Here is a 14,029-nt window from a genome sequence, read left to right on the forward strand (position 1 = left end):
TGCCCTGTCATTGTGTTTTAACTTCAGCCTCCTGTGGTAATAACACAATGTACAGAAACCTCCAGCACAGAAAGCAATAAGTATTCTATATGGCTAACATGTGATCATTTATTCTGCAGATAGCAGCTTATTTTTTCAAACAATAATTAAACTGCAGGGATTTTTTTTTCTGAACTAAAGAGATAAATCAATCGCTGGATTTTGCTTGATATGGGACCCAAATATACGTTTCTCTTGTTAGATGAGCACTCGCTTATGTGTGTTCAGTTAAGGTGCAAACTTTTTTTTAAATATACACAGTTTTCCTTCACCGTGTGTCACCATGAGCAAGAGGAGCGCCTGGGATGTCTTTGCTTCTTGTGGAGTCACAGAAAGGAAGAAAAATTGACAGATGACAGAAATATACAGTGAAAAGAGATAAACTAACATTAATGTTAACATAACTGTGAGGAGGGGGGGCCCCTTCCACAGCGAGAAGAGAACAGAAAAAAAAAAAAAAAAAAAAAAAAAAAAAAAAAAAGGCAGTGGTAGCCAAGGAGTACAAACCCAAGATTAGCATTTAAAAGTTTACAATAGGACTTCCGGTTTAGGTGAGCATGGAGTATGTCGCATTGAGCGCAGCTCTTGCAGAGTCTAGCTATTATCTAGTATTTCTAAACGTTTACAAGCCAATAAAATACTAAAACTAAATCCAAGGTATTAGTCCCACTTATGCAACACATGCCGCAGTCTTGAAACCACCATTACAGAAATCACGTTTCACCAGTTGTCTCACTTGGAAAAAGCCTCTTTACTTGGTCCACCTCCTTCATCATATCCAGCAACACTTCCAGGGCAGAGCCCCTTTGCATCCAACTTCACGCTTGTGCACTTCTGCACATGACTGCCACCACCTCCTACCATCTATGCACGAGCAGGTGTGGACAATTTCTTTGATTAAGATGCGGATAGGAAGTAAAAACCTTTCAAAATAAAAGCATGCAAAATCTATAGAAACGTGGATAAAACCATAATATAAAACCAAAACAATAAGCACACAGAATAAAGACATTAAAACTATTCATACCCTGCAACACAACCCCTGGAATCAAATACCATCAAGAAGCATTTGTTCTGTCTCCACCTTGATCTTAAAACAACTGAAATGCCCGAACCATTTCTACATAATTTAGTGACTCAACGATATGTTTATTTGTAAATTTCTACATTTCTCAGCCCAACAACAACAACAAAGCAGAACTGCTGCATCATGGCATTTGACACTGAGGGAAAACTGCTCCATCTGCAGGGTTTGAAGTTCCTTTGATTTTAATATCCAGTAAGGCATTTACTATTGAATTTAATCTACAATCACAAAAGATTAAAAAAAAAAAAAAATCAGTGCATGTCATGATCATTGTCGCCCTCTAGTGGTTCATTAGATTTACTGTCAACAACTTCTGAGGAAAGTCCCATCAGATGTATCCCTGCCATATTTAGAGTTTAGAGTTTCCAGATAAGGTTGATATTTTTGGAAAGTGGGAAAATGTGGACATCTGGTGAATGAAAAATATTTATGAAATAATTAAAACCAGACTCCTGTATTTGCAAATATACACTGACATTAATTTTTTAAAGTCAAATGCAGGCTACCGGCAACTAACTAACCAACTAACTAACCAACTAACTAACCAACTAACTAACCAACTAACTAACTAACTAACTAACTAACTACTGGATTAAACTTACTTTAACCATACTCAAACCTACATTATAATATTTTGTTCTTATAAACATGAATGAAAAATGCTGACTGTATCTCCTTAGTACCATAGCAGTTGGTGTTATTATTATATATAATAATAACAATCCAATCAATCCAATCCAATATACAGAATGAGAAGTGACCTATAGGTCACTTCTCATTCTGTATATTGGATTGAGAAACTATTTAAATATCTCAATGTACACAGTGCGATATATCCCCACTTCCTCTGCAAAAAGAAACAGGCAGAATACCAGCTACATAATGAATTTCCCTTCAAAATAAAATCAAAGCGCTCTGTGAGGAGGTCCAAAATTGGTGATTCAAGAAATTCAGATGCACAATGAGATTGTAGAAGATCTGAATGCTTATATGGTAAATTACATGTGACTGAAAGCAGAGAGAAAGTCTCTTATCAACTAAAATACCACTGCAGATGAAGCTTGAGGTGCCGAAGTCAAAGTTCTCAAAAGAGGAAACATTGGAGAAGAAGAAGAATGAAGTTAAAGGAGAAAAGAAGGGCTTCTTTTTCTCATTTAACTTCATTCTTCTTCAGCATGTCAAATCTGGCTCTGCAAGCTGAAGTTACAGAGCTCCGTAAAAAACTCAAAGGGATACCCTTTTTAACCTGATATATTGAAAAGGAGAACATCAGTTGACAAAAGAAACGTAAAGAACTTAAAATGACAAATAAAATAGAAAAGGCTGTGGAGCAGAAGTGTGCAGAAATGAAGGAAGGACAAAATACCCTTAAAAATAACTCAATGATCTGACAAACTCTTAGGGAAACAACTCGAGTCACTAATGAAAGAATCCATTTAGATCTTTGATTTTCTATTTTGGCAACAGAGTAATGTTTTGAGGTGGAAGTGCATCAGCAATGGCTGTGAGTTTCAGTGCAGCAGTGTGTAGTCAATTAGCATCAATCACATATCCCAAACATTCCACAGATGACTGGAAAAACATTTCCCTTCATGGACACTCAAGACATATTCTTTCTTTGTAGGTTCTACCCAAGTTGTGCGGGTGCTGGTCCTCATCTGCTCCAGTGTGCAGAATATTATTGAGATAACTCTACACTGTTAATAACTCACTCAGGATTTGATCCATTGTTCACTGGAACAGTGCTGACAGAGCTCAGCAGAACTGCTACAAGGCAGTGTCTAAAAAAAGCCCTTTATGTGTGATACTAGTAGGCATTTCACACGACTGCTCTTCTACATGGATCTATAAGTAAGCTTGACAGAGAAAAATTTTGAATTCTGAATTTCAGTCCTCCATTCATTCAAGCAAACAAATCATCAATCTGGGGGTACTGCCCTGCTGCCAACACTGTAGTTAGTGTTACTAAAGAGTCTCCACAGATTCAGATTCCACGGTCCTTTTTTAGTGCTGGAACAATGGGTGTGTCCCATGCAAACCAAAATAACATCCTTAATAGTGGTGTCCCAGTTGCTTTCAAAGGGGCCTACTCTTCCAGCAAGATGGTCCTCTACCTCACTAAGACTGAAAACTAAACAAAAACAAAAGATTACCTTTAATGCATAAAAAAAAAAAAATCAGGCAATTCAGTAAGCTAAAATACAGAGCACCTAGTCTTATGCTGCAACCTTGGGATGATTGTAACCCTCTAAACAGCCCAGATGGGGTCCAAAAACATAATAACACTACGTCTGTGAAGTTTCTCAGTCACCCAGGTCATCGTAGTCAAATGAGCTTGCAAAGAAAAGCGTCAGGACTTCTTTAAGTTGCTTGAAGACGTTTCACCTCTCATCCGAGAAGCTTCTTCAGTTCTAAGGTCAAATGGTGGGGAGTCCCAGATTTAAACCTAGTGGGAGTATCCACCCTCAGAGGAACAAAAGGACCCCCTGATGATCCTCTAATCGCCTGAGCCAAGGTGTGAAACTGGGTGTGGGTCCCAATCAGCCAGGGTTTCGGGTGAGCTCATTGTGAAACCTGGCCCCACCTTTGACATAATAACACTACCCTAATAGTTTGATTTTGTTATCACTCTGCCTATTGTCATGTTTTAATGTTTAGAGAGGTCACACTGTTTATGGTAAAAAAAAAAAAACACCCATGTGTGTAATAATGCTGCCATAATCACTCCTGCAGTTATATACCTTGAATTTAAATGGATAAAAAAAGGAAAAAAACGGATATTTTGACATTAGAAAGTACCTCAAAAGTTTCAGATAACTATAATCTGACCGCTTTGGTAGCACCCACAGCTAAAACTAACCTAAACCAGTGCATGTACCTGTTTGTAATGTACCTGCAAACACCCAACAAAACATTATACAAACCACGTTATTTACGTGTTACCTTAGTTAAACGTTGGCGACATCTGGTGGTTTGTATGTGGAAGTGCTTCTTCGGAATGGGCCCGTCCCATTTTTTACGTCACCAAACGTCACCAGGAAGTCCTCCGGACTCAAAGCGACATCATGGCAGAGTACACAGACCCACGTGAGTGAGAAATAACTGTATTAATCAAACACACATACTCTTCTTTGAGCTAGCTCATTTGTGTTATTGACTTTGGTGAAGAATCGTGTTTCTAGTTTCGTCACACAGCTGCTTTTACATCTGCGTTTACACTCATGAGATTTAACTTTGGCAGACGTCGATGGAGCTGCTGAGGATATGCCTGAGCTCTCAGACGGTGATGATGATGATGACGTTGATGATGAAGAGCAGTGGCAGTGGATGGAGGAGGACAGTCAGCCGGTTACCTGTTTGTTCTGTGACAGGTGAGATCAGCCTGCTCTGGACCTGTCTGTCACTGCTTTTCTTAGAATGATTGGCGACACGTTTACACGCATTTTGAGTTTCTCAGATCTGAAGATGCTTTACCTAAAAGAGATCGTGTAACAAAACACTACAGATATAACTTTCACACACTACGTGGCCCTAAACTTTCAATTCATGTGTAATAATTGTACTTTTGTGTCAGTGCAAATAACTCATGGTCAGAATAAAGACAAGTTCCTTTGACATTATGCAAACCTCAGCAAGCTTCACCATCAAAAGAGCTGTTTTTGAGTACTACCTCAGCTGTGCAACATATGATGTCCTTCCATCACCTGAAATCTTAAACCTTTGAGTAGGGGAGGGTGCAGCCTGTCAGCTATGTTCAGCTTCAGTCAGTCTTAAGCACATACTCGTTACTTGTAGTACCAGTGTAACGCGTGGCAGATACACCTGGAGACACAACCAGGTACTCAAGTTCCCAGCACCTGCACTAGCAGACAAAAGAAGAACCACTAACATATTGCTGCATATCTCCAAGGCTACCCTACTACATTGTAGAGGTGGAAATCACCAGATGCCCCATAATACAATAGTATTGTTTTTTTAAAGTATTTAAGATTTATCACCCTTTTCTAATGCAAAATTATGGCCTCTGCTTTGTCCAATAAGATGACGTTATCTCACATACTGCAACTTTTTTTTGTTCAGTGCAAAACGAGATTGTCAAGCACATCAACACTGTCACTAAATCCTGCCATAAATTGTGCCATAAGATACTCAGTCGACAATTGAATAGGGTCAAGTTGGCAACTACATGCAGTCTGTTTCTGACAATACATCAATTAACTGTGATAAATCAACAGAAGTCGTATATCTGTTGTGGTATGCATAGACAGAAATTCACATTTAACAGAAATTTGCATTTAATAATTATGTTTGCGCTCAGCAGCCTTCCTGTTCTGTAGGAATATGACCAGCTGAGTTGTGTTGTGTCCCCTCGAGTTGTGCTCATTGACAAAGACTCATTCAGATGGAAACATATTGGCAATCTGTCTGCATTTGTAAATTACACAGCAATTATTTGACAACACTCGACAATCTCTCTGAGAGTGACTACAGTCAGTCTGAGTCAGACCATAACTATTTGCAGAAAGGTTGCCTCCTAGCAGACGAGATGAGCCCCTTTGTTCTTATTATTCCCAGTATTTAATTTAATTTAATACAGTAATGATAGTTGGTGTCTATGTATTGATATAGTATTGACACGACAAATATCGTAATATTATGCTGATTGTTGTAAAAGAAATGTATGTACTGGTTCCAGCTTTTAAGGTAGTTATTGATGCAAATCTCCACCCCGTGTCTTCTGTGTTTTTTGCTTTTTCAGTCAGGTTTGTTTGCTGTTATGTAAAATAACTGGATACCCAAGTTACTACTCTACTATGAAAGAAAAAAAAACAATCAAAGATTCAGTTTTTGATTTTTATGGCTTATAACTAAACAAGTCTTCCTGTCTGTCTTATTTTTTTCAGGTTGCTAAGTTCTGTAAATGCCACCCTGCAGCACTGTACAGCTGAGCACCAGGTCAACATTGTAGATCTAATAAGAAATTACAGTAAGTAGATATTGATTTTTTTCCTGCATCACCAAAGGAGCAGATGGCTGTTCTGTTCTCATGAAATGTCTCAACTTTCTGTCCCTCATTAGATTTAGATGACTACGGATACATAAAAATGATCAACTTTATACGGTCAACAGTGAGTGCTGTTTTCAAACTGAATTGAACATCATGCTGTGAAATATCAGGATGTGAATGTTTCTACTGTTTGTGTGAAGAATGAATATCTAAAAAAAAAAATTGAGAGTTTTCAGATTTATGAAAACATACATTTTTTGTGTGTATAGAAATGTAAAGCATCCAGTCTGAATGGGTTGCCAGATGCTCCTTTACCCTGGGAGAGTGAAGACTTCCTGCAGCCAGTCCTTCAGGATGACCCGCTGCTGCAAACAGGTACAGAAGCAGTTTTAAAACACAGATCTTAGTTTTTGATTTTTGAGTAGCTGCATTTTCTATCAACAGATCTCTGTTCTGTCAGCGCGGCTTTTATGCACAGGTCAGAGAACATGTCTGGCTGTTTCTGCTGTTTTGATATTCAGTTGAGTGGAGAATCTGCTGGTCACTGTTCATACCGCAACACCAGCAACGAAAATATAAAATATTTGTGATTATCATGATTGCATGATAGGGCATAAGGCTACTGGAAACTGCTGGAATAACCATTGCACATCAATAACATGCCATTTCCAGAAGGTTTGCTGTGTCTCCCAACACAGTATCAACATATTCAGTTTCATCTGCTGGTTCTCATCTTTTAGGACTGCTTCTTCTGCATGATTAACAGTATTACACAGAAGACTGTGAAATGTCAGCTCTATTGCAAAGTCCTGACTTGCTTATGTTAATGCTTATTTTAATAGTTGCACTTATGCTCTATTTCTGCCTGTATCATCAATGCAAGAAAAGCACATAAATACATAAAATGCACACTCTAAGCCAAAACAACAGCCATGTCCTGCATACTTCTTATTGTATGCCACAGGCTTGATCACTACGTGTTGTCGCTCATGTTTTCACTCAGTTGTCCTTAAAAGGAAAACTTTTTCCCCATTTAACATCCAAACATATCTATCTCTCTGTCTGTGTTTTTGTCAGACCCCGAGGAGCTCTGTGGCAGCGAGAGGTCATGCCTGGCATCTGGGGCCGATCCCCATAATGCACTTGTGCACAGGGCGCAGGCTGCGGAGGAGAGAGCCCGCTCTTCGGAGGAGGCACTGGCCAGAGCCATGGATGACCTGCACAAACTCAAGTCAGTGACTTTTCTGCAGTTTCATCTTCATTGATGTCAGGGTGATTGTGTTAGGTTTTAAATTGTGGCCTTTTATTTATTTATTTTTTAATACATTATCCAGAACTTGCAGTTTAGTCAGTGTAATACGTTGCATTTGCACTGCTCTCTGAGCTCCAGCAGGGGGACACAGTGAACGCAGTATTGCAGAAACATTAACTAGAGTACCTTGTGGAAGAAGTTTGGAGGAAGGGAAAAGATAAAAAAAAACGGAAGGGAAAATTCCACTGCAGCATGGAGGTTAAAGTGAGGAGGAAAGGTAGGTAGGGGAGCAATAAGGGAATATTGCAGAAAGGGTGAGCTGTGGGGGAGGAGGGGTTTGGAGGGGAGGGGGGGATTTGGGTGAGAGGTAGAAAGATGAATGCCCCATCTCCTCCATTTACTGCTTCGTCCTGCATGAAGGCTGTGTGTGCGTTCTCCTTTCTGGTCGCTGCTCTTGTCCCTTGTGCTAATAAGAGAAGTTAAATGGCGATCTGTGCGATGTTCTTTCAGGGTGCTGGCTCAGGGGTTGGTGCTGAATGCGGAAACAAGCAGGTCTGGGACCCTGGGCGCTGTGGCGGAGCTCCGTGAGGACGAGGACGAGGCCTACTTCAGCTCCTATGGACATTACAGCATCCATGAAGAGATGCTGAAGGTCTGAGTTGTGTAAACACACACAGACACACACACACACACAGTGACCAGGCCTGCAGGTCTCTTTGCAGTCTTTGGAATAATTTCCCCTGGGCACAGAAATGAAGCCGGGTTCATTGGCGTGCATCTTGGCTAAAAGATTTTCATATAGCTTATAAAAGAAAACGATCATCTTCATGTATGAATTAATACTGAGGACGACACAAGCGCTCCAAAGTGACAAATCAGCAGTACGTGCTGATCTCTTATGTGAAGCAGCGCTCATGCCTCTGCATAGCGGAGCTTTAAGTGTGCAAATTAATTTTTACACTCCTGAAGTGCTGAAACCTGAAAGCAAGCTCTGTGTGTATGTATGTGTGTGTGTGCGTGTGTGTGTGTGTGTGTGTGTCCTGTTCTACTTACCGCAGTGCTTACATATCCTTTTGGCTGTCCTGATTGGTGCTAAGCACGGTTAAGTTTTGCGTCATGTTTTTGCGTCAAGCTTTAAAGTCCATCAAAGCGTCAGGAGGGGCCAGGAGCACGTGATGGGGGGCTTTGCAGTAGAATGTTTCACAGGTTGGCATGAATTGAATTACCTATGACGCAGTCTGTGTGTGTGTGTGTGTGTGTGTGTGTGTGTGTGTGAGTGTGTAAGAGAGACAGAGAGTGAGAGATGTCATGTAAAAGAGAATGACATGTTTCATGAGTGTCAGGGTTTAATTTTTAAAACAACTTTTAATTGGCCACAGACAACATTAGCCTGGATTGCTTTTCAAAAAAGCTGAATGATTAAAATCTTCAGTATTTCTTGATCATTTTAGTTTTTCATTTAATTTTGGTTTTGAAAGGGCATTATCTTAAATCTATCTTAAATATCTTAAAGTAATCAGGCATGAAATGCTAACTTTGTTGTGTTGATTGGGATATTTTTAGCCCTTCTCCATTATTACCTACTTGGCTTGGCTCAACTTAACTCGCTTTTTAGAGTTATTCATTAGGTTTGATTGGCCGGTCCGTGATGTCACTCGGCAAGTCACCAGAGCCACTTCTTCACCAAATTAATAAAATATATTTTTGAAACCTGGTAATGAGGGAAATGGCTGCACAAAAGCCAACACCGTATTGTTTTCATGATAAACGGGGAGCATGGGAGCTAGTTGTACAACTTAATTAGATCTGATTGGATCTCATCTCTCCAGAACATTTTCATCAAATGTACTGATTCAAGTGTCAGTACATTTCATCATAGTTTTCATCCTTATGCATTAGTTGTTATTTAATTATTGTCTTGTTTTCTTCAGGAAACAAAATCAGAGTTACTATTACCGATATACACTTCCGATTTTTCCTGTTTCCATTAGCAAAAATGGAAACAGGAAAAATCGGAAGTGTATATCGGTACTTGGGGACCGCTTAACTTCTGCCAAACTCCATGAACTGAAGGTTCTAAAATCTGTTTCTTGTAATCTTTCAAAGTCAAAAGTCCAGATTCATATCTGTTCTAACATGTATTAAGCCGTGTTACTGTATTTCGTATATAGCTTTTCCCTCAGAGCGAAGGTGCTTGGATTTGTGGGCAGATATGATTGGCAGATTAATCAGCGAGTCCTGACCTGACCTCCAGTGTCCTTCCAGTTGTTATTATCCCAGCGTTTTGCTCATAAATGTTCAGGAAACCAACACAGACTGTTGTAACCTGCTGTTATATACCCCTATATGGAAAAAGCTTTACTTGCCTGGATTTACTTATTTTTTAAGTTTGTAGACAACCTTGAATTCAAAGCTTTGTTACAACATAAACATGACTGTAGATTACAAGCAATCCTTTCTTTAATTCAAGAGCAGCTTGTATATTCTATCCACAGGATAAAGTACGCACGGAGAGTTACCGAGACTTCATGTACAGCAACCCTGAAGTGTTCAGAGATAAGGTGAGTCATCCAAGCAAATGAAATTGCGTGTGTACACATTAATGTGTGTTTACATGTATGAGTTAGCCAGTTTAATGTTCACTCAAGCCTGTAAACAGGAATGTGCATTTTCCAGAAAAAGACATTAATAATGCGCCGCGGTGTCCGATTTAAAACACATCATGACTTTATTAGCATGTCTAAATATGGACTGCACAGTCCTGATAACAGACACATGCAATCCACCACCAACCCCATAGCACAAACCCTTCCAACTAACCCCCCCCCCACCCCCACCCCACCCCACCCTATCCGTCTCTTTTCCATTGCTTTTAGCTGTGGGAAGCAGTGGCCTGTATCATGACCATCCATTATATGGGTCGCTGCTGGTTAGTGCTGTGATGAGGCGGTAGAGGGGGGAGGAAGGATGTGTTGATGGGAACGTCCATTATCCCTGTCAGGCTGAAGCAGTCGGCAGAGAGTTGAAGCGTCTCCTTCTTCAGTAACCGGTAACAGAACCAAGCAGGATATTTTTGTTGCAGATCAAGCGAGGAGTTGCGTTCTGTTGTGTTAGCACTATGTTGGCGACCCTCTGTGAACCCATAAAGACAGCAGGATTGTAACCAGGGAGTTTCCTTAAATAGAGACACAGAGTCACACAGTGTTATACATTTGGGGCATGTAGTCGCTGCGTCCATGTCTCAGTCATTTAACTCAGTTGGTGATGAACAAGAACAAATTAAGTGAAAGCAATGGGAACCTGAAATAGAGGTGATTAAAAAAATGCAAAGAGTGAAAAAGCTGAGAGAAAATAAGGGTTTAAACAGCAGTTTGAGCAAGTTCTTTAGAACATGCTTAACATGAATTCATTAAGTAATCCAGATGTTGATGGGGTCTTTGAAGTTGAAACAGCAAGACATCAGCGAAAGAAAAAACCCAACTTTTGTTTCTTTGGTTTTTTTTTAATAATCGTTTGATTATTAGTAGCCATGTAATGTAATATCAGTTCCTATCTGATTATAGTTTGCCAATAGAAGAGCCTGTGTGACATCACTGTCAAATGTGGTTAAAGTGAGCTCACTTCTGACCACACTGGCCAAAACTGGTGGGTAGGTGTCCTAAAATTCCCTGAAAAGTCTTCAGTTGATCCAAAATGATGCAGTGAGAGTACTGACAGGGACTAGAGAGAGAGAGAGAGAGCATATTTTGCCCAGGTGAGCATATTACTGCCTTCTCATTATTAGCTCCATGTTAAAAATCCTTCTCCTCACATACAAGGTCTTGAATAATCAGGCCCCATCATATTTTAAAGACCTCATAGTTCCATTTCACCACAATAGAGCACGTTGGTCTCAGAGTGCTGGTTTACTTGTTGTAACGTGGGTATTAAAAAGTAGAATGTGAGGCAGATGCTTCAGCTTTCAGGTCCCTCTTCTGTGAAAGCAGCTGCCAGTTTGAATTCAGGAGACAGACACCTTCTCTACTTTTAAGATTAGGCTTCAAACGTTCCTTTTTGATATAACATTTAGTTCGTTACACTGCTATAGGCCGAGGCTGCTCATGATGCAATGTTTCTTTTCACACTTTAATCATTAGTTATTATTCATCTCTGGCTCTCTTCCACTGCCTGTCTTTTGTCCTGGTCTCCTCCCCTCACCTTCTACTGGTCACAGCAGATGGCCGTCTCCCTGAGCCTGATTCTGCTGGATGTTTCTTCCTGTTAAAAGGGAGTTTCTCCTTCCCTCTGTTGCCAGGTGTTTGCTCATAGGGGGTTGGTTGATTGCTGGGGTTTTCTCTGTATCATTTTAGGGTCTTTACCGTATAATAAAAAGCATCTTGAGATGACTGTTGTTGCTGTTTGGCTCTATATGAACAAAATTGAATTGAAAATTTGATGAGGTTAAATGTTAAAACTGACAATTTCAATAAGTGAGTGTAAAGTCTTTTGTTAAGTTATTACAGAGCCATAGACTGGACGTGGTTGACTTATCTGTTCCCGGGAAGTGTAGAAAAAAATTCTCATAAATGTGCATATTTGCCAGCAAAATATGGCAGCTGTCATTTTAGCAGTTATTTGGGTTGTCAAAGAAAATCCAAATAAGAATCATGTCTTTATTTCCTCCAGTTATATTTGATTTTTTCTTTTGTAATAACTTGCATAGGCTAGAATCTTTTATCCTTAAAGCTGTAACGTGATCGCGTTTCCCTTCGTGATCTCTGTTGTTATTGTGTTGGATGACCTTTTGGGGTCAGCAGCGCATGGACATGACAAGAATTATGAAGAAATCAATCGTAAACACTGTTAAATGCTCCTGTTTAAGTGTTTGTTTTTGAACCCCTTGACTGTGAAGAGCTTTCCATGTTTGTGGGTAATTTCTCATTTTGACTCCATCGCATCCTTTAGGTGGTGCTTGATGTGGGCTGTGGCACTGGCATATTATCAATGTTTGCTGCACAAGCTGGGGCCAAAAAGGTTATAGCGGTGGATCAGTCCGAAATCATCTACCAGGCCATGGACATAGTCAGGTGAGACTCTTCCTGTGCACTCTGTTTCTGTTCAGCTCCACCAAAACACATGAGCTGTCAGCAGAATTTCCTTTGCGGTGCTCACAGCAATGAAAAATTACATTTTTTACAACTTAAGTGCAAATAGTCAGTCAGTACTAATCAGATTTGGTACAAGCCCCTGTCAGTCATGTGACCCTCACCTCATATCGGCCCCTGTGGAGCCAAGAGAGTACGCAGATCTTCTCCCCTTTGTGTGCAGCAGAAGATGGTGGGAGTGGAGGTTTGTGTGACCTCCAGCTACCTTTTATTTGTTTCAGCTGGTTGACTTCAATAGAGCTGCTGTCAGCTGCCTGGCCATAATGTACATAATTTACACCTGTGATCTGACTCGTTCACCCCTCTCCTCTGCAGTATCTCCAGTCTGAAGTCTAGAGTCACCCCCAACACTGCCCCAACACACAGAGATACACAGATGAACATGCAGATGAACCCCCTGTTGATTCCCTTTTAATAAAGTCCTCGGTCCAATTTCATGTGCCGCGTGTTTCCTGTATTTCTGCAGCTGATACTCCACAGTGGAGTCCATTTACCTCAACAAGAGCTTCTGCTCTCCTTCCATCTACCTGCAGCCACTATCATACCCCTGCCTCCTAAATGGTTTTTTGAGTTGGGGGCCATTATGACAGCTATTATTTCCGTTATGTAAGACAGTGCAGTATAAGCAAAACAACAGGGTTTTCTAAGGGAAGAGGACGTTTTAATTTTACAGCCCACTGAATAGCTGTTGGAGTGTGTGTTGGCATGCAGGCTGCATTGCAGGTTTGCCAGCGGTGAGGATTCAACTAAAGAAAGATGTTGTACATCCTCCAGCACTCCACGCCTTTTTTTTTCTTCTTTTTAAAAAAAAAAAGCATACATCCACACATGTGCACACACAGGTAAATACAGCAACGCATACAAAAATCCACCCATGGCTTCTTTGGGTTGTGATTTTATTTCTGTGTGCGTGTGTGTGTGTATGCACATAGAGCTGGCCCCTGTGTGTGTCCGTCACTTCCTCCTGATGTTAATATCGGGATTGTAATTAAAGTGGCTCCTGTTGGTTGGGCAGGAGCATCCATCTCCTGTTTCCACTCCATCGCCAAAGTTTAAATGAAAAGCTCTACGTGACTTCCTCCCTTCACAGTCACGTCCTTAATAGATACTGTCTAAATACTTTTAAAAAATGGATGGAATTGATGGATTAGCTGATAAGACGTAATTTATTCTAACAATAAAGCGTAAAAATGTGAGACGCTGTTTTTTCTGAGTGAGCAAAGTTAATGGCGGCATGAACTGAAGGCATGGATGATTTTTTTAGCAAGTATTTGCCTGTGGTTTGCCCAGAAATGCAGTATTAACGAAAGTAAATCGGGGTGTTTTAGCCACGTTTGGTCTGTGCTATTCTTTAAAAAAATTACTAGGTTCACTGTCATGTAAAGCCTCTCTTTTTCCTTTTCCTCACTTCCTCTTTCTCTCCAACACACGCACACACACACACACACACACACACACACACACACACACACACACACACACACACACACACACACACA

General features: G+C 40.4%; 1 protein-coding gene across 1 annotated transcript in view; it reads left to right on the forward strand.

The window, feature by feature from the left end:
- The first annotated feature begins 4,166 nt into the window (after window positions 1–4,166).
- Window positions 4,167–14,029, forward strand: part of prmt3 (protein arginine methyltransferase 3) — a 57,938-nt gene continuing 48,075 nt past the window's right edge. Inside the window, exons 1-9 of the mRNA XM_005744401.1 lie at window positions 4,167–4,213; window positions 4,368–4,497; window positions 6,031–6,113; window positions 6,206–6,255; window positions 6,404–6,509; window positions 7,212–7,365; window positions 7,897–8,038; window positions 9,882–9,947; window positions 12,331–12,452. Coding sequence (XP_005744458.1) covers window positions 4,192–4,213; window positions 4,368–4,497; window positions 6,031–6,113; window positions 6,206–6,255; window positions 6,404–6,509; window positions 7,212–7,365; window positions 7,897–8,038; window positions 9,882–9,947; window positions 12,331–12,452 — 875 coding nt within the window. The 5' untranslated portion in view covers window positions 4,167–4,191. The remainder of the gene's footprint in view (window positions 4,214–4,367; window positions 4,498–6,030; window positions 6,114–6,205; window positions 6,256–6,403; window positions 6,510–7,211; window positions 7,366–7,896; window positions 8,039–9,881; window positions 9,948–12,330; window positions 12,453–14,029) is intronic.

The sequence above is a fragment of the Pundamilia nyererei genome, unplaced genomic scaffold, assembly GCF_000239375.1.
Source record: "Pundamilia nyererei isolate P.nyererei 1_Seehausen unplaced genomic scaffold, PunNye1.0 scaffold00143, whole genome shotgun sequence".
Classification (NCBI taxonomy): domain Eukaryota; kingdom Metazoa; phylum Chordata; class Actinopteri; order Cichliformes; family Cichlidae; genus Pundamilia; species Pundamilia nyererei.